Source organism: Canis lupus, chromosome 16, assembly GCF_011100685.1.
Source record: "Canis lupus familiaris isolate Mischka breed German Shepherd chromosome 16, alternate assembly UU_Cfam_GSD_1.0, whole genome shotgun sequence".
NCBI lineage: Eukaryota > Metazoa > Chordata > Mammalia > Carnivora > Canidae > Canis > Canis lupus.
In genome coordinates, this window is record NC_049237.1 from 47,439,750 (window position 1) to 47,459,730 (window position 19,981).

At 44.6% G+C, this 19,981-nt stretch overlaps 1 protein-coding gene across 1 annotated transcript in view; it reads right to left on the minus strand.

Moving 5' to 3' along the window:
* STOX2 (storkhead box 2) overlaps nucleotides 1-19,683 on the minus strand; it is a 106,950-nt gene extending 87,267 nt beyond the window's left edge. Inside the window, exon 1 of the mRNA XM_038560434.1 lies at nucleotides 19,384-19,683. Coding sequence (XP_038416362.1) covers nucleotides 19,384-19,549 — 166 coding nt within the window. The 5' untranslated portion in view covers nucleotides 19,550-19,683. The remainder of the gene's footprint in view (nucleotides 1-19,383) is intronic.
* Between the last annotated feature and the right edge of the window lie 298 nt (nucleotides 19,684-19,981).

Consider the following 19,981-nt stretch of genomic DNA (forward strand, 5'->3'; position numbering starts at 1 on the left):
GAGCCCCGGGTGAGGCCCAGGAAGGGCAAATGAGGCGAATTAGGGTGTCCCACCAGCACACACGCACACTCCTAAGCTCCTCCCGGAAACCTCGGTGGGCACCCTCACGCCTGCTGCTTCCAGATCACGGCCCCGGTGCCGAGCAAGGACCCCGTCTATGCCGCAGAGCCAATCTACTTGAAACACACTGTTTAAAACTGCTCCCTACAGGTCAGGGAAATTGTAATTACTGGCAGTTAAGCCTTTCCTACCCCTAAAAAAAAAAAAAAAGAGTTCTAAGAAACAAGTGACCCCTTTTTAGAGACCCAAAGCTGCTTGTTGCTAACCTCAGACCATAAGGTTGTTATTAATAACAACTATTAACTGTTCCTGAGCACAAATTGTGTGCCGAGCACTACTCTCAAGGTTTTACATCTATTAAGGCATTGAATTCTCAGCCCTGTATGTAGATCCTGTTATTAGCCCATTTTACAGAGAGGACAGGCTACACAGCTGGTTACATGCACGACTCCGGTGGCCTTCTCCCAGACCTGGGCCTGGGGCCGCTGGCTGGCGTTGACTCTACTTCCGGAAAGCCAACTGAAAAGTCTGTGTGTACAAAGGATAGATAACTGGCTGGAAAAAAGATTGTGGTCAATGAATAACACCATGATGTACCATTGCAGTCCTCATGTCTGCCATTTTTGCACTACCACATTTTTGTTTCTTTCTATTAGCTGTACATTGATACCTGATTCATAACCCAGGTTCCATCTCCTAATTCTGTTAGATTTGGTTAAAAACACCACTTGGGGCGTCTGGGTGGCTCAGTCAGTTAAGCATCCAACTCTTGGTTTTGGCTCAGGTCATGATCTCAGGGTCTTGAGATCCAGCCCCATGTCAGGCTCCACGCTGAGAATGGAACCTGTTTGACATTCTCTCTTCCTCTCCCTTTGGCCTCCCCTCCCCCCCCCAGCAATCTCTCTCTCTCTCTCTCTCTCTCTCTCTCTCCCTCCCTCCAAAAAAAAAACAACAAAAACAAAAAACACTTCCTTTATTTTAATTGTAAACTGGAGGATGACACACTATACCTTTTGCTAAGGAAAGTTGGATCTGGCTTCTAATCCTAGCTCTGATACAATAATAATACTACAGGTCTTAAAGGATTGTTTGTTGTATGAAGTATATATATAACTGTCATCTCATAGGCCCTCAGTAACAAAGGACATTATTAGCACAAAATTCTAAATTTCTTTGGGAAACCAATATGATTTGTTACTTATTTCTTTTGGGATATATACATTCATCATTCTGAGTGTTCATCTTGTATGCTTTGCTGATTTTTAATTTTAGTATTTATTTATTTATTTTATCTTGAATATCATCTTTTTTCAATTTTACTTTTTAGGTTTATCTTGAATATCTATTAATTTATCTTGAATATGTATTTATGCATGATGTATTTATGTAGCAGGCATTTTTTAGCATATTACTTGTGAGTTTTAGAAATGTATATATTCTTACAGAGATGGCAGAAATATATATTTCTTTTCAAAAGGAAAGCAGAAGACACAAGATGTCTTTAAGGATGCAGAATTACCTCATTCTCCCATATAGGAAAATTTTAATTTGCAATCTACCCATTTGGAGTTAGGGAATTATAGAATAGGGCTAGGCTGATGGTCATCTTTACTCTAGTTAGGATGGATAAGTGGCATAAATATTGTTTCAATGGCCCAAATCAATTACTGAAGAAGGAAAAATAACCTGTTTTCAAATATTAAAGGAGCAAATTCTTATATATGGCAACAACTGATATGCTAATTATAAATAATTTATCCATTCGTTAGATAGCCTGAGGACATGAAAGTAATGTCTCCATTTCACTAAACATTCTATAAAATTTAAATCTTTCACTTATTTAGACAAGTCTTCTTCCTAATTATCCCAAATTAGTGCAATTCTAGTCCTAGTTATATTTATTACATTGTCTAGTGGGACATTATATACGTAGCAAGTCCCATCTGACAAAGGCCTAATTAGATGATCAATTTCTCTTGACTAGAGCCACAGAAGAACACCAATGGTCTTGAAGAAAAACTTCTTCATGATGCTATACTCAGATCTGAATTATTCTTAGAACAATGTTAAAATGAGTTTTGGATGACTCAGTTTGAGAAAAAAACTCAAATTTTTGCTTTCTGTATTTCTGTCTAATTTGGATTCACTTTTTAAGTATTCAGAACACCATCATCAGAGAACCATCCAGAAGATTAAGCCAAATCCCCCGGACCCCTCATCACACGCTGACCCTGCACTTCCAGGACCACACGTCAAATGAGACACCAGCTCTGGCTTCACTGGAAGATGACAACAAGAGAGAGAAGGGATCTCAACCGCTTAGGACTCTTGATCCTTCTGCTTGGCAAAGTGCCAATCCTAGAAAAATCCAAATGTCTGGTTTTTCCACTTCTCTACTCAGATTAAAGAGCACTGGTTACAAAAACCACTCAATCAAACTAAATTAAATTCAAACTTAAAAGCCACCCCTAATTCATGGTATCTGGCCTCAGCTGGGCTCCTCAAGAAGTTGCTCACCCATCTATCTGCCCATCTTTCTTCTAGTACCAACATGACTATTTGGACTTCACCACCCTGCCCATCTCCCCTTCCACCCCTCATAGCCCATGGCCAACTTCCTACTTCAAGGAGGAGACAGACACCATAGCATTGAAATCCCTCCACATTCTGGTCCCTGTGGCCCTCACAAGCCTATTGATAATCACCCTTCTCCTTGTACCTCTTCCTCTAGGTCACCAATCCACTGTCTCAAGCAGGATGGTCTCTAATGCAAATCACAACACATCACAACCCTGATCAAAAGATACAGATGCAATGAAATGCCGGGACACCTGCACCCCAATGTTCATAGCAGCAATGTCCACAATAGCCAAACTGTGGAAGGAGCCTCGGTGTCCATCGAAAGATGAATGGATAAAGAAGATGTGGTCTATGTATACAATGGAATATTCCTCAGTCATTAGAAACGACAAATTACCCACCATTTGCTTCAACGTGGATGGAACTGGAGGGTATTATGCTGAGTGAAGTAAGTCAATCGGAGAAGGACAAACATTGTATGTTCTCATTCATTTGGGGAGTATAAATAATAGTGAAAGGGAATATAAGGGAAAGGAGAAGAAATGTGTGGGAAATATCAGAAAGGGAGACAGAACATAAAGACTCCTAACTCTGGGAAACGAACTAGGGGTGGTGGAAGGGGAGGAGGGTGGGGGGTGGGGGTGAATGGGTGACGGGCACTGAGGGGGGCACTTGACGGGATGAGCACTGGGTGTTACTCTGTATGTTGGTAAATTGAACACCAATAAAAAATAAATTTATTATAAAAAAAAAGAAAAGAAAATTCTTCTGTGATTCATTATCCTCCGAATAAAATCATGGCTCCTTGGTTTGACCTCGAAGACTCTTCTAGATCTCTAGATCTTAAACTGTATCTACCCCCACCCCCAGATCACCTCCAAAGGCTCCTTTGCCTGTGTGAAGCCCCCTCCAGCTGTCCCTCCCCTCCCTGCCCAGCTGATGCCCCCTGAACCTTTAAAGGACGGCTCAGGACCACTGACTCGGAAGTCTCCTCCCATCGCCCAGATATCTGCCAGGTGCCCGGGCTGTGTGGTCCCCCTCCCTCAACTCTCCCACCCCAGAGTTCCATGTCACTGTCCTACAATTGCTGCTGCTGCTTCTTTTTAAAGATTTTATTTATTTATTCATGAGACACACAGAAAGAGAGGCAGAGACACTGGCAGAGGGAGAAGCAGGCTCCTTAAGGGGAGACTGATGTGGGACTCCATCCCAGGACCCCAGGATCATGGCCTGAGCCAAAGGGAGATGCTCAACCACTGAGCCGCCCAGGTGCACCACAATTACCTCCTCCAAGTCTCTGGAAAACTGCAGGATTCCTGCAGGCCAGAACCAGTCTGCATGCTCTACTGCCTTCAGGCTCTCACCAAGCCCTGAACACAAGAGGACAGGACTGAGCGGACACAGGAGTCATGGACCTGAGAGCCTCATCACCCTGGACGAGGGATGTAAAATCAGTGGCTACCACACCTCCTGGTGCCGCAGAATCACCTGGGGAGTTTTTAAAACTACAGAATCTTGGACCTCGCCCCAAGCTTAGAAACCCAAATACTTGAGGAAGGAGGCAGAGACATGTATCTGCTTAACAGGCTCCCCTGAGGATTCTGCAGAAGGAACAATAAGTGCGCGCGGGTCTACAGACGGTAGCCAGGAGCCACGGTCCACACCGCACATCCCGATCCTGGCTGCCTCCAGGTGAGGGTAGCTAAGACGCTAGGACAGGGACACCTCGCTGATGCCACCAGAGGCACCACGGAACTTCCTGCCACCCTCTCTTTACCCTCGATTAGGACTTGGGACTTTTCACCTTCCAACATTTCATCTCTGTGGTTCACCTCCTGGGTGTTCCAGGCTCTCAGCATGTTTTAAGCACCCAGAGGGTGAGGGTCCACGTCCCTACGACATCCCAGAGCACACCCTGAGCACTGCCTCACAGCACATGCCACAGGCAGGAATAGGGTTTGGATGATTAGAAGTTGGCTTACCCTCATTTAAGTACATCTCTCATTTGGGGGAAAAAAAAAAAAAGAAAACTGGATTCAAAGGAAGTAGAAGCTCCTTGTTGTATCTGCTCTACCTTTACTTTCTACTGTGTTTATTAATCAGGGGACTGTGGCCTTCTTGTAAAAAAACAGAAACAAGAACAAACCCAAATACCAACCAACAAAAAAACAACAAAAGCTCCAACACTCATCATGTTCCTCTGTGTGGGAGATGACCACATGGAGATCACTCCACTTTCCTTCCAATTTCCCAGGGAAGAAAGATCTTCCAGAACATAGTGAAGCTCTGCACACCTTTGCTGCCTGAAATACATGACTAAGACTGCTGCACATCCATTACGATGGCTACTGTCAAAAGAAAAAAGGAGAGAAAGAAAGGGAGGTAGGAAGGAAACATGCGGTTTCCTCAAAAAATTAGAATAGAATTACCGTATGAATTACCATATGATCCAGCAATTCCCCTTCGGGTAGAGACCCAGAAGAACTGAAAACAGGGCTTGAACAGATGTTTGTACACCCATGTTCACAGCGGCATTATTCACAGTAGCCAAAAGGGGGGGGGGGAGTAACCCAAGTGTCCATCAACAGATGAAGAGATAAACAAAATACAGTCTACCCATCGGATGGGATATTACTTATTCTTAAAAAGGAAGGAAATCCTGACACCTGCTAAACACGGATGAACTCTGAGGACATTATGCCAAGTGAAATAAAAGGATGTAGGTCACATTTGTCACAAAAGGACAAATATGATGACACAATTCCATTTGTATCAGGTAGGTAGAGGAGTCAAATTCACAGAGAGAGAAAGCGAATGGCTCACAAAGTCACAGGAGATAGAAAGGTGGTGGCCAGGGGCTGGGAGGAAGAGGGACAGGGAACTGCTATCTAATGGGAACAGATTTCTTTTGCAAGATGGAAACAGTTCTGTGGACATCTAGATGGTGGGGATGGCTGCCCGACGTGAGGGTACTGAATGCCACTGACCTACACACTGGGAAAGAATCAAGGTGGTACATTTTGTTGCATGGATCTCACAATGAAAATAAAAGGAAAAACAAAACAAAACAAAAAAACAAACCATGCCGAAAGAATGAGTCTATGGAGTTAAAAATACCTGAGAAGGAAACCATTCATCTCAAAGCAGCAGGGCACAGGGAATCAGTGAGAAGTCTTCAGGCTGAGAGGAATGTCATTTCCATACATTTTATTTCCTGCATATCGTTAAACACTTTTCTCTAAAGAAATACTTGACTAATCAGATCTCTCCCACATTGCTTTCCTGGCAATAAGAAGTTAAAACAAAGATATGCAACTATCCAGAAATTCTAATTTTAGGAAACTGAATACAAGTGAATGTGAGTTTAGCTAGTTTGGTGCCTTGATTCTAAAGTCAATACAGAGAAACTGTAAGTCGCATTTTGTTTTATTTAAGAGCTGACAATTTTGCGATATTTATTTAGTATGTTTAAATCTGGTACATACAGAATGTAAGTGTTTGCTGATTAGCCATAAAGCAGGGAAAGGGTTCATAAGAGATACGGTATTTAGCTATTATACTGTCTAAAAGCAATTTCTAGGGTTTGTTTTCTTGAGATTTTTTTTTTAAAAACCCAGTGTATCATAGAGATTTGTGACTATTCTTAAATGTTCTCAAGAATAGGAGAGTTTGCTTTATTTGTTTTACTTTTTAAAAATATTTTATTTATTTATTCATGAGAGACATGGAGAGAGAGAGGTAGAGACACAGGGAGAGGGGGAAGCAGGCTCCACGTAGGGAGCTCCATGTGGGACTCGATCCCGGGACTCCAGGATCACGCCCTGGGCCAAAGGCGGTGCTAAACTGCTGAGCCACCCAGGGATCCCCTATTTGATTTACTTTAAATGTTATAGACTTCAGGGGCACCTCGCTGGCTCAGTCGGTGGAGCATGCAACTCTTGATCTCAAGGTTGTAAGTTCGAGCCCCACATTGAGTATAAAGATTACTTAAAAATAAAATCTTTAAAAAGAATGTACACTCCAAGGGTTATATAAATGCTAGATTTTGCAAGTCTTCTGGTCAGCGGAAAGTACTAAATGAAGATTATGTTTTCATATTATTCACACTCACTACATTGCCATGGGTCACTGAACTCATCTCCCTTGGCCACTGAAACAGGAGGAAAGACTGTACAGGATTTTCTCAGGAGTGATCCCTATGGAGAATCACAAAGACATTTTTTTCCTTTCCCTCTAAACTGAAAATTTTATAATATACATCTGAGGTACTCTAAACGAGTCAACTCATTCTTTGCAAAGATACAGTCCACTTAGCCCATTTTAACCAACTATATATTTTTTTAACATATTCACCCAAATTCCTAGTTTACTAATTTCTCAACTACCTTTTACTTAATCCTACCTTGAGCCACTCAGACCCATATAACTCCTCCTTCTTTGCCCCCCTGACACTCCATCATTTAAAATTACTATGCAGGGGGCTATTCAATTATTCAATTATTTGGATTTAGGCCTATTGTACTTACTGCTCAGAATAATGTTCAGTGTGAACTCTTACAACAGACGGCAAAAGTTCAACTGCACTGAACTAATGTTTCTTCAGTGGTTGTTCATAACCAAAAAAGGAAAGAAGAGTATAAGGGAAAACGAGCCTGCAGAAGGAAATGGTTTACAAATACATGAAATGATGTTTATGTGGGGGATTTCTTTCCATTTAAAGTTTCAAATTTTGTTGTCAGGTCCTTTTGTGCCCAAACAAGTTAAGACGACCTAGGAAGTTTGTGATCTCAACTGTTCCATCGCCTCCAAGAATCCAGGATGTTCCCTGCATGACTGATGGCTCATGGAAACACGAGGCCAATTAAGACAAGGAGGAGCTCACAGGACGCCTGGGTGGCTCAGTGGCTGAGCATCTGCCTTCAGCTCAGGGCGTGATCCCAGAGTCCTGGGATCGAGTCCCGTGTAGGGCTCCCCACATGGAGCCTACTTCTCCCTCTGCCTGTCTGTGTGTGTGTGTGTGTGTGTGTGTCTCCCATGAATAAATAAAATCTTAAAAAAAAAAAAAAGGCACTCAAGACAGATGGATGAGAAACCCTTTCTTGGGTGGGAAGAGATGGGTATGAAACACCAGCAGGAAAAGATTCCAGCAACCTCCCCACTCTCCACGATCCTCCGCCCCCTCGCCTGCCAGATTTTAGGAGACCTGTCCTTTAGGCAAGTCAAGGTAGCTCCCCCCTAATATCTACATTTCAGGACCACCTGGGGAACTGTGTTACCTTCTTGGAAACTTGTTCTCAGATCCGCAGAGGGAGCCCATGCTTACATCCCAGGGCCTTTGACCTCTGGCTTCCCATCATCGAGCTGAAGAGAAACCTTCCAGGGCTACACTACATACACAAATGGTGTGTTACCATGAGACACACCTACCACAAGCCCACAGCGTCAAGCCCAGCCTGAGCACACTCCAGGGCCTTTCTGGAGAGAAACTGTCATACCTCTGGCTGCATGTGATGATGGAAACCTCCATTCCCGGTCCCTAGAATCAGGACGGTATGCCACTTATTGTGTCTTGGGCATCCCAAACCTCCTCTTTGTTTTTTTTTTTTTTTTAAATTTTTTTTTTTAATTTTTATTTATTTATGATAGTTACAGAGAGAGAGAAAGGCAGAGACACAGGCAGAAGGAGAAGCAGGCTCCATGCACCGGGAGCCCGATGTGGGACTCGATCCCGGGTCTCCAGGATCGCGCCCTGGGCCAAAGGCAGGCGCCAAACCGCCGCGCCACCCAGGGATCCCCAAACCTCCTCTTTGAAATTGGCACATGTTTAAATTATCCACATCGAGTAGAGCACAACCCATGGAAAACAAGATCTGCATTCTCCAAATGCAAGATCTACATTCTCCAAAAATGATGCTTTAATCAACAAAAGCCAATGCTTTTGTCCCGTTTTGGAGTTCTATTTAGAGGAGGCTTCTGAAGTTCAATGACTTGGCCACAGCCATACGAAGCAAGGTCCTCCTTACCCTTTAGGTTGGGTTCATGAGGTATCCTTTGCTGGACTTTCAGGGAGGAGGGAGGAGGAAAAGGGCTGAAAACGAATAGGTAAAATGCAAACTCGGGAGTAAACAAGGCAAACGTGGGAAGCTCTGAGTTCCCAAATCCCAGTGGCTGGGGCTTGCATGTCTGCCTGAAAAGGCGGGAGGGGGGTGGTGAAGTGGGGGTGGTGGCAGCTCTGAAAGCTGGAGGGGGGAGGCTCTTTCTTCCCCAGCTCAGGCTACCACCCCAAAGCCTTGAGTTCAAAGGCCAAGTTGGCCAAACTATCTGCTCTTCGGAAGGCTGCTGAAATATTAACACATTTGACTAGTGGACCCCAAACTGTAGCCACCCCCTTTACCTCCTACACGATTCAAGGAGACTCCTGACCTGAGATTCCATGGGACCATCCCTAAGCTCACCCATGGAGTGAAATGGGCTTGGTTTGGAGAAGAGAACCCCTGGGCTTCACTTTCAAAACAGCCCTTGACTGATGTACATTAGACACACTGCTCCTTTCTCACACTGCATCTCTGTGAGAGTGGATTCTGCTGCACACACAACCTGCGAGAGTTGATTTTGTTGCATGCACAACCACACGCAAGCACACAACTCCACCTTCCACTCAGAAGAGGCTTTTTTTCCCCCCTTTACCTTCAACTGAAAAGCCAACGTAGGTATCTCAGATTAAGCCGAGTCTGATTATGCAGGGCACTGTCTCTCTGATTTTCGAGAAGCCAAGTTCTCTTAGATGTAATATCCCACAGGACTTCTGAATACACAACAATTCTCTACCGTTCTTCCGAAGATGGAAATTCAAGGGCAAGTGAGCCCACTTAGGTAAAGGAATAATTCTGTGGATTTCTTAGAAGATCATATACCAAAATCAATAAGAAATGGAATGTTTGGTTTCTGATGAAATGAGTACCAAGTGTAAGAGTCAGATTTAAAGCTGTTTTTTTTAACTTTACCTGATCATGGACATGTCACCTGCCGTGTCCCTTCTTCTGCACCCTTAGGTGTTAAACATTTGGAAATGAGTCAGCCTTGCAGTTATGACCTCCAAAAATAATAATATGATAGCAAAAAAGTCCTAAGTTCTTATCTTGTGTCAGGCACGAGGCTAATTATTTTGTATGCATTTTGCACCTTTAATGCACAGAACAACCAACAGTTAGATACCATTTTATCCTCACTTAACAGATACTATCAGTTAGATATTATTTTACCCTTATTTTACAGAAGATAAACAGAGGATAGAGTGATCACATAAATTGCCAAGGCTATACAGCCAGCAAGTGGGTGCTGGGACGCCAATGTACACCCCCCTGATTTCAAAGCCCCAAGTCACAATACTCTACTGTTATGTAAAGTGACTGGAGCCACTATTACAAAGGTGGAAAATCCTATCCGACACTATGAACATCCCTCCTGTTCAGCTCTTGGGGAATGTTTACTCCCTGGCTAAACTCTTTCAAAGCATTTTTTTTTTTAAGTTTATCAACAGCCGGTCATTATCTTCATTATATAAATAACCAGTGAGTAAATGTGGGACAAAAAAAAAAAAATCCAAATATTCCTTTCAATCAAAATAATTTTAATTACTAAAAAAAATAATAATAATAATTTTAATTGAAAGGAGTATTTAATCTTAAAACCAATCAACATGAAAATTCAAATGGTTCACTAGGTGAACAGAAACCAATGCTGGCTCTTTTGTCATGATGCTAATGACAAGGACTGATACAATGCTTCCTATGTGCCAAGTTTGGTTGTCAGTGCTTCCCGTATATTCACATAATTCACCCCACACCTCACGGGGATATACCATTATGATTATTCCCATTTTGCAGGCAAGGAAACTGAGGCCGTAAAGAAAAAGAGGACATTTAGCCACATTTATCCAGCCAGTCTTGGAAAGGCTAGATTATGAAGCTGGCATCTCTGCTCTTAATTGCCATGCGACACAGCCTCTCAGAAAAGAGAGGCTGAAATATTTACTGAAATATTTTGAGTAACTCGGGGTTTGTCAAGGTGGGGTGGGTGTTGGAGATCCAGGCTCGGAACTCTGCAGCCAGAGCTGCTCCAGTGAGGACTCCTCCGCAGCCACTATGGAGCCCAAGTGTTACCAACCCTGCCACAGGGCTTGCTACTTGCCCCCAACCCCCCCTCCCCCCCCTTCCAGAACTCTGTCTTGCACAACAGCACCACCCTGTGAGCAGATTGTGCCTCACAGCCCCCACTGCTCGGTGGACAAGCACCAGCTCCCAAGTCTGGAAGGGCGCAGGTAAGGGGGTGAAACCCAGATCATGCACCTGTGCCCTCCATGCCAGGCAGGCCAGGAAAGCGATCCCATTGGCAATTTCGGCGTCTACACGGAGAAATGAGATTTCCACCTCCCACCAACATTCATATGTCGGATGCGTTAATCCCCAGCAGCTGCCAAAACCCAGTGCTGGAAACTGGATGGCTTCAAACAAGAGAAATGTATTCTCTCAAGATTCTGGAGGCCAGAAGACAGAAGCAGGACCATTTCCCTCAGGAGGCTCTGAGGGAGAACCCATCCCATGCCCTTCTCCTGCCCCATGGTGGTGACCAGCAATCCCTTGCCTGGCTTGGCTTGACGTCATTCCCGTCTCTGCCTTTGTCGTCAAAGGCGACCTTTTCTTTCCTTCTTCTTACAAAAACACCAGTCTTACCGAATTTAGGGCCCACTCTACTCCAGCATTCTTACCTGACTTATGTCTGACCTATTTCTAAGGAAGGTCCCAAACATAGGCACCAGAGGTTAGAACTTGAATGGCTCTTTGCATGGGGTGGGGGAGGGGTGTGTAATCCAACCCATGACAGTGGGGAATTACCCAGACACAGAAAGAGGGGTGCAGATGCTGGACAGCCAAAAAAAAAAAAAAAAAAAAAAAAAGAGAGAGAACTATCCACAGTATCTCAATTGCTATGAGGGCCTTTCATTTCACATAATGATGAATAAATGATTTCAAAGCAAAAGCTGGATATGCCAAAAGCAATATGTGGCCTGTTAGCTCTCTTAGGGGAATCAGCTAGACAGGAATGTACAGTAGGGGTGAGGTGGGGGTGTTAATTGCAAAGCTAGATGGTTCCTCCCTCTGAAACCATGGCCATCAGAAGGACAGGGCCAGGCATAAGTCCTGCTACCACTAATGCCCACAGGCATCTGCCAAATATCTCTCTTTTATCTTCAAAGAGAGAAAACTTGGCCTGCAGGAGCCATCATGGATTTGAGTGGAAAAGATAAATGGAGATTTTAACCGTGTGTATGAGTTACCTAAGCCATAATTTTTCAACTGCATAGGTATATGACAGATGTTTGAAATGTACATTATTTACATAGCTGGTCTAGTCTTCTGGGCTGCTATGCGCAGAGCTCTAACCCTTTTCACACCTGACTATACACATCAAACATATACCCCTTTTATCAACAACACAGTGGCTTCTGCAGAGATGCTAACACTCCTAACACAGATCCTAGCGTTAAAAAGCTCTTCACATTTAGGAACAGGAGAGCAGATGATCTCCAGGCAATCCCAACCCTGATTCCCCACATTTTCAGAAACCCAAGTAGGACTCAAAGCTAAAGGAATCCAACTGACCCTCCATCTGCCAGAAACAAAAATAAGGCAGTCATCTGCTCCCCTCTAAGAAACGGAACATACAGTACAGAAAGCTAAGCTAGTCTCATGTTCTCAACTAACACGGCTAAGTGGATGACCCCCAAACTATATCTCCATCCTCTACTGTTACTTGCCTGTCTAACCAGCCCATTAACATCCAAAACGGAACTCATCACCTGGTCCACTGTCATGTACCACATTCTCACAACACAAACCTGGTTTGCCTTTCTTCTTCGTCGTCTTCTTTTTTTAAACCTCTTAAATCCAGTTACAAGGAACGGGCCAGTTCTTTGTTCTCAAAGATTCCCCCTCTCCCCTCTGATCCCATCCCTTTGTCTTGACTGATACAGGGTTTTCTACTAGGTGGCATGAGTACCACTCGGGTATGTGAGGTGGTACTTAGTTGAGTATTTTAACTGAAAGGGTAATGTATTTGTTTTGACGGGGGTTTGAAAAATAGAATTCTCAAATGAAACCTGTAATTTCACAGACAATACAAAATTTTCTTTTCAATTCATTTCCATAAAATAGTAGGTCAGGTTAAGGAAAAAAAATATTCAGTAAATAATATGGGGGGTGGTATCCCGACACAGTTAAAATCTTGGGGGCAGTGTGCTAATGCCATGCAGGGTTGGGAAGCATTGCTCTGTCGTGACCACTCATCATCTGATGGCTTGATCACGTGGGCCCCCTCAACCACCTCCTGACTGGTTTCCTGGCCTCAAGACTCTCACCTCTTCCATCTGTCCGGCAAGCCCCTGCAGACATCCCTCCTGAAATGCTCCTTTCATCCTTGGCTCATACTGCTTCTACAACCTTCCCCCCATCTGCCTCCTTCCCTGTCTCCTCAAATCCTACCCAGTCCTTCAAGACACAAGGAAGTCCTCCCCCTGGGCGGCCTGTCCTAATTGATATCATTCTCAATTGATATCCATTCTCAATTGTTCCATCTATACCAACCATATCAACCACCTTACTTGACTCTCAATTAGATCCTATTATTTACTGCTTTCTAATGGTCGATTCACTGAGAGCTGGTCCTATCTTAATCCAATTTTTTAACAGAAGTCATATTTTATTCATTCATGCAATAAACATTTACTGAGTACCCGATATGTGCCAAGCTCTGCGGTTGCTGGCAAAGTAGAGATGTGAATAAAATATGGACTGCCAGTGAGGAACTCCCAGGCTCATACAGGAGACCCACATGTGAACTTGTGGTTTGGCATAAGGTGACCATGTTGCTATGACACAAGTACAGAACAAATGTCACAGGAGTGATTTACTCCAGAAAGGATCTGGAAGGTTTCGTGGTATTCCAACAGACCTTCAAAGAAGGGGAGCATATTCTCAGCAGCGCCAGAGAAATTAAGAAAGTCACGAAATGGCAACCAGGTATTGCTGAAGGTAGAGTTTCTCCAGGCCTGGAGCACAGTGTGGTGACAAACACACAGGAAGAAGAGGTAGAAAAGGTGGGGGAGGTCATGCCATGAAGAGCCTTGGTCTAGGAATGACTCTGTCCACAGGCCTGAGAAACAGTGCAAAGAGAACTAATGTAACTGTAACACAAAACACAAATCCTCTGGGGACCCGGGGTGGATGAACTGGATTGGAAGATACTATAATAGAACAGAAGAAGATTTAAACAACACAGATGAAGAAGGAAGAGCAGATTTTAGAAATACTTAGGTGGTAGAAACTGGATTTTCTGACCAACTGGTTGGTTGTACATTCCAATGTCACATAAAAATAGTCTAGGGATTAGCTACTTAAGGAAAAGTTTACTATCTACTGAAAAAATTACCCATGCCATTTCTTTCTGGTATTACTGTGGCTACGATTAATTTAGGGTTGACTATCGCCTACATTCCTACAAACTACAAGAACCTCTACTTTACACCTTACGGATTAGCCTCCAACACAGTCTCCATGACTGATCTGCAAAAAGCCTGCCCTAAATTCAGAAGTCAGCATATTATCCCACCAGCGGGGATCTAACCAGATTTTGTTTCTTGGTTATAACTGCACTCAGCATAAGCAGTCGTTGTACCAAAGAACATGCTATTGTCTGAACTGCCCTAACTCTCTGGGGCACAGGGAATTTAAGCCAGGATTGCTCTGGGCGTGCAAAAATGCTAAGGCTTTTATACAATATACTCATATTCCTTTTTTCAAATAAAAACGTTCGCAAGAGTGTAAAAGATATTGAAATACCAAGAGAGGTGACCTTTTGTAAGCGCATTCATGTTCTCCTGGGAAATAAAGAATAAAGTCATTCACCACCAAGTGTAATATTCCTCACTTCTACTTGCCTGATGAAAGGAGTCAACACAGGTAGTTTCAAATTAAAACACAGTTGGAGTAGCTGGCTGAAAATGGATCTCTGCAAAGACGGGAAAGGAGGCGACAGGATGCTGTTTATTGAAACTTGCATATGATTATAGCCTCGTCCACCACCACCACCCCCATTACTCTGAGCGCCAGGATAAGCCCTGCACATACTTAATGCAATGCTTGGGGATGGCAGGAAACAGGGATTCTATTGCAAAATGAGCACTATTCCCACATACCCCACGTACAGGGAAGCACATGACTCCAATAAGTAGAAAGGGCAAAGGTCATTTCTAACGATTTCTGTGTAAGTGCTCAGAAGTCCTGGGATGGCTCATTACAGAGTCACTGCAGGGCCCGATTCTGTAATGGAAGTGGGGACCAGAAGGACCCGTCACAGACGGGAGGGAGGTCATGTTACTCGCCAGGGACACAGCTGGTTGGTGGCAGGCCCAGATTAGAACCCCGAGTGTCCATCCTCCACTCCCAGAAAACTCTCACGTCTCTTAAAATAACAGAACATAAGGAACTGGGACACACAATCAGCTGTGCCCCAGAATTCATTTCTATAAAATGAAAACTAATAAACCCATCCAGGCAGTGTGCTGGTCATTCTTCCCCACTGATGGTATTAGTTAGGTGGGCAGAGAAAAATTGCTTTAAATTTCTTTAAAAGATGTCAATTTGGGGCTTTTGACTTATCTTCTCAAATCCTTTAAAGCCATTGTATTAAAACTGTCTACTCTTTTGGGACGCCTGGGGGGCTCAGCTCGTTGGTGGAGCGTCTGCCTTCACTGCAGGTTGTGATCCCGAAGTCCTGGGATCAAGTCCCACATCAGGCTCCCCACAGGGAGCCTGCGTCTCCCTCTGCCTACGTCTCTGCCTCTCTCTCTGTGTGTCTCTCGTGAATAAATAAATACAATCTCTAAAAAATTAAATTAAAAAATAAAACTGTCTACTCTCTTGTTCTCTATTATGACAAGTACCAGACTTAAAGTGCCATGACTTTGGGGGTGTCTCACATTAAGAACATGCTCTGTAGAACCTTTCTAGTGGAAATACTAGTTTCTGATTCTGATCAACAGAAGGCCCCCAAATGTGGTGGCATTACACATGCAACACCCAGAAGCACACATGTCCAGGGCTGGGGGAAGAAGAGAGTGAAGAAAACACAGTGAGTAGCATCATTTGTGTGACGAGGTCACAGGTCACACAGTTGACAGGGCCCTAACAGCTTCACCAACAAAAGCTTTGGCGCCTTGAAAATTATTTCATGGAGGTACGTGAGCATGTTTTCATATGTAAAGCACTAGGAATTACACAGATATTTCCCTCTTTGGGGAAGGGGGAGGATTTACTTTTATCTCTAGTTAATTGATATCATAATTTCCAGTTTTAGAAAATCCAGAAGAATGATCCCACATCCATTTGATCTCACCTCTTTTCTTCTTCAGATAATGCATGCACATTGAGTTATTCATCCTGATTTGAACAAAAGGCAAGATTTTCCCCCTTTTCTTGCCCAGAAACTACCATTGGGAAATTAATATTCAAGATGAACAATGAACTCATCTCATGGCCTGTGAACTTGCTGGTTGCCAGGAGAAGGCCTGTGAATTCCTAGGGTTATTTTAGATTTGGTAGCATGAATTGGGAGCTTACACCGTCATAAAAGACCTGGTTTTCAAGAGTGAAAGTTTCAGAATTCTCTATTGAACTGTGTTTCCACAGGATCTCTTTTAAGTTTTATATGCGCCTTTTCGAGCCTCTTGAGTTTAAGTGTAGTTTATCCTGAAGCTATATGAAAAAGCCCAGGCTAAATGTCAAGCCTATTGCTATAAATCACATTTCAAACTGGTAATTACTTATTAGTGGAGAGAAGGCTGTTTGAAATGGTGCTGTCTCATTAGAAAGCTATTATGGAATGCCTACAATTCTGCTTTAATAAACAGAGTTCAACTTCAAGTATCTACTGTGTGACAGGTATGCCGGGCCAAAACAACAGCTCTTAAAATTTCCAAGGATCTCTCTCTCTTTCTCTCCCCTTCCCCAAAGTTTTTTTATTTTTTAACGTGATGTTCACCCCATATTTTTTACAAATAGTTGTAGGGGGGGAAGGTGGATTTCTAAAAAGAGTCTCAACTGAAGTTAGAGTTCCTTGTTTTAAATAACTCAGTAACTTATCTTGTCCTTTGAACTCAGTATGAGAAAAACCCTTTTCACTGAAAGCGAATTATGATAATACCAGTAGTTATTATACCAAAAGACTGGACAAACAGAAAGAAGAAATATGAAAAGACTCGTGTGTTTCTCAGCTGCTTCATTTTCTATTCCATTCTATGTGACAAAGGCTCTGTTTGTATCCAGAGTCACTAACTTGATACAAGTGGATTTCCTTTACATTTCTTAAGAGGAAGAGAACTTCCTGTAAATGATCTCTGCATGTTTCAATACACCATCTATTCCTATCAAGGCTCATATTTGGAAAAGAGCCTATTTGAAAAGGAAATTGATAAGATACCCCCTCACACCCACACCCACACACACAAAAGATGCACATGAGCGATTCCATCTATTCTCAGTGTCCATGGTAGGCGTCCGTCTTAATATTTACTATCTCCTTCCATTAACACCAATACCTTTTATTACATGTTTTAGCTAGCATTTAGAATGATGAATAAATAATAGCCCACTGTCCCTGAGCAAACCACATTATAGCCAACCCTTCAGCCCCATGAGAATCTAGCAAGGCACTTTGCTCTCAGGGGATACTCCAGAAAATGCTGAATGAATGACACAGCTCTCTTTCCCCCACCTCTGGGGTTTCTCTTCTAGGTAGGTGCCTAACATTAAACCTGCATAGCAAACCATCAACCCGAAAGAGCTCATCTCTCAATAACACTGTAAGAACAGCTGGTCATTTGCAGGTCAAGCAATGAAATAAGAAAAGGGAACCAAATAAAATTATCAGTCTCTTCCCCGAGCCCTCAAAAAACACCTTGCAGAACTGGCAGTGTAGCAGAGAAGTGGGTGCATTAGCAAATAATGAAAATGTGATCATAACGAACCTATGCCAGAGACGGATAAAAAGAGGCTCCATGAGACTATGCCTGAGATCACTATGCCTGAATCTCACAGGTTTGTTGAAGAAATTATGGCCACCTGCCCTCCTACAGCTTCACACCTGGTGTCAGTACTGGTTCTTGAAGAGGCATTAAAAAGAGGGGAACCATTCAGTGTGGAATGAAGACATTCAAACCATTTGAAACCTGGGGATTATCTAAACACTCAGCTCAGACATGCGTTTATGTACATATGTGTTTTGAGGTTAGATTTCCATTTAGGTGTGTCTTAAAATCTACTATCACAAGTCTGAAGAATGTAGCAACCGTAGCCGGGACTGACTGACGTTACTAACGTATAAACTGCACTTGTCACTTTGCAAATCTGGCTTTTCGTGAAAGAGAAAATCAAGGGAGCCTTATTGCCAAAATAGTACAACATCCTTCTGTGGGCAGATTTTGCAATAAAAAGGATGGTTATTTTATTTAGGTTTTACATTTAGGGAAATGTGGTCACAGGACATTTTTAAAGCATGAGATACTGGCCCCAGTTTAAAAGGAAAAAAAAATCATAACAACTTGCTGTTTTAGGGGAAAGATAGTAGAGCTACACTGTGAGCACCAACCGCAAGCTTCAAGCAATCTCACCAGTTAAGACAGGGCTGGGGATGATGTAGACTAGTATGTGGTTTCCAGTGTAATCTCAGCTCTTGCATCGCAGTGTGTTCAGTCGAAAAATCAATTCTTTCAAAATGAAAAACCTCACAAAAACGCATGTCTCACACATCACTGCATGCTAAGGAAGGAGAGAACGAGGGAAGAGTTCCAGGCTTTTCCTCCCTGGGCATTTCCTCCAGTATGTTATCCCCTGGGTTCCTGAGTCACAACCGAAGCCATCCCGCTGTGCTGCCAAAGGGAACTGGCTCTTTCCGAAATGCCTTTTTAGCAGCCCTGCGTTTCACGGGGATGAAACCTTTCCCGAAGCCTCCAGTTTCCATTTACCGTTTTTGTTCGTCCTTCCTGCCTGACATGCAAACACAGCCTCCATTCTTTCCATACAACCTGATTCGAAGCAACATATGTTAAACCCCACACCGGATCATGTGAGCGTTGGATCCGCATACACACCATAACCCCACAGAATGCATTCAATGAGCTCCAGCAGAGTTCTCTGCGAGCGGATCCGACGAGCCTGCGAGGTCCGTGCGGCTCTTCCCTGCCTCAGACCATCCGGAACGGTGCATGGAACCTGTTCCCTTTGCAGAAAGGTGGGAGGGGGGGGGGGAAGGGGGGGGGCGTTTCCATGCCCACCAGGACGACTGGCCACAATGCAGGAGCCGGCCAGCTCGGGTACTGCAGGCAGCCCCGGACGCAGGCTCCTGCCCAAAGCTCCAGGCGGCGGCCTCGCAAGGCGCTTGCAGTCATCTATCTCCTGCAGCCCAAACGCCCGGCTCGCCCCCCTCCCTTATTTTACCTAATAGCTCGCAAACCCCATATTGAGAGGGCCTGCTGTGGATCCCGCGGACCTACAAAATGGTGGATGCGAGCTAATTTTTTCCTGCTTTCCCCATAACTTACCGCATCCATCCCCGGCCGCCCTGCCCCCGAAGCGCCCCGGCGGCGGCGGCGGCGGCGGCCCGGCCCGGGTTAGAGACGCGGGCACCCACCTGATGTCATGTAGCCCCGCGAAGCCTGGGGCGCGAAGGCCGCGGGGAAGCGCTTGTGCAGGCGGTAGTCCTTCTCGCTGCGGGACCTCATGCGGTCCGAGGCCCGGTCCGAGAAATCCGAGCTAGGCCAGGCGCGCCGCAGGGTTGTGCTCCGGGTCTTCTTCATGGTGGGGGAGCGCGACCTGCCGCCCGGTCCTGGGGGCCTCAGCGCCGGGGCGCAGCGCGCTGCGGCTTCATCCGTCTACGGCGGGCACGACCCGGGCGGACTCTGCGCACATTTTCCCCAGCCCCTCCTCGTCGGCGTCTACACCGCCAGCGGCGGGTCCGGCCCTCCCCACGCCCCCACACCCCCCCACGGCGACGGCTCCGATTTTACACACGTCCCACAATGCATTACACTTCATTTGCAATCCGCCCGGCTTATAGCTTCCAGATTCCGGGGGGGGAAGGCACGTTCGGAGGCTCCCCGGCCGGGAGGAGGCGGGGAGGGGGCGGGCGGGGTGGGGGCGCCGAGACTTGCAGCGTGAGGGCAATGGGAGCGCAGACAATGGCCCGATTCAGCGCAGGAGTGCTTAGCCGCCTGTGAGCCACGGCACAA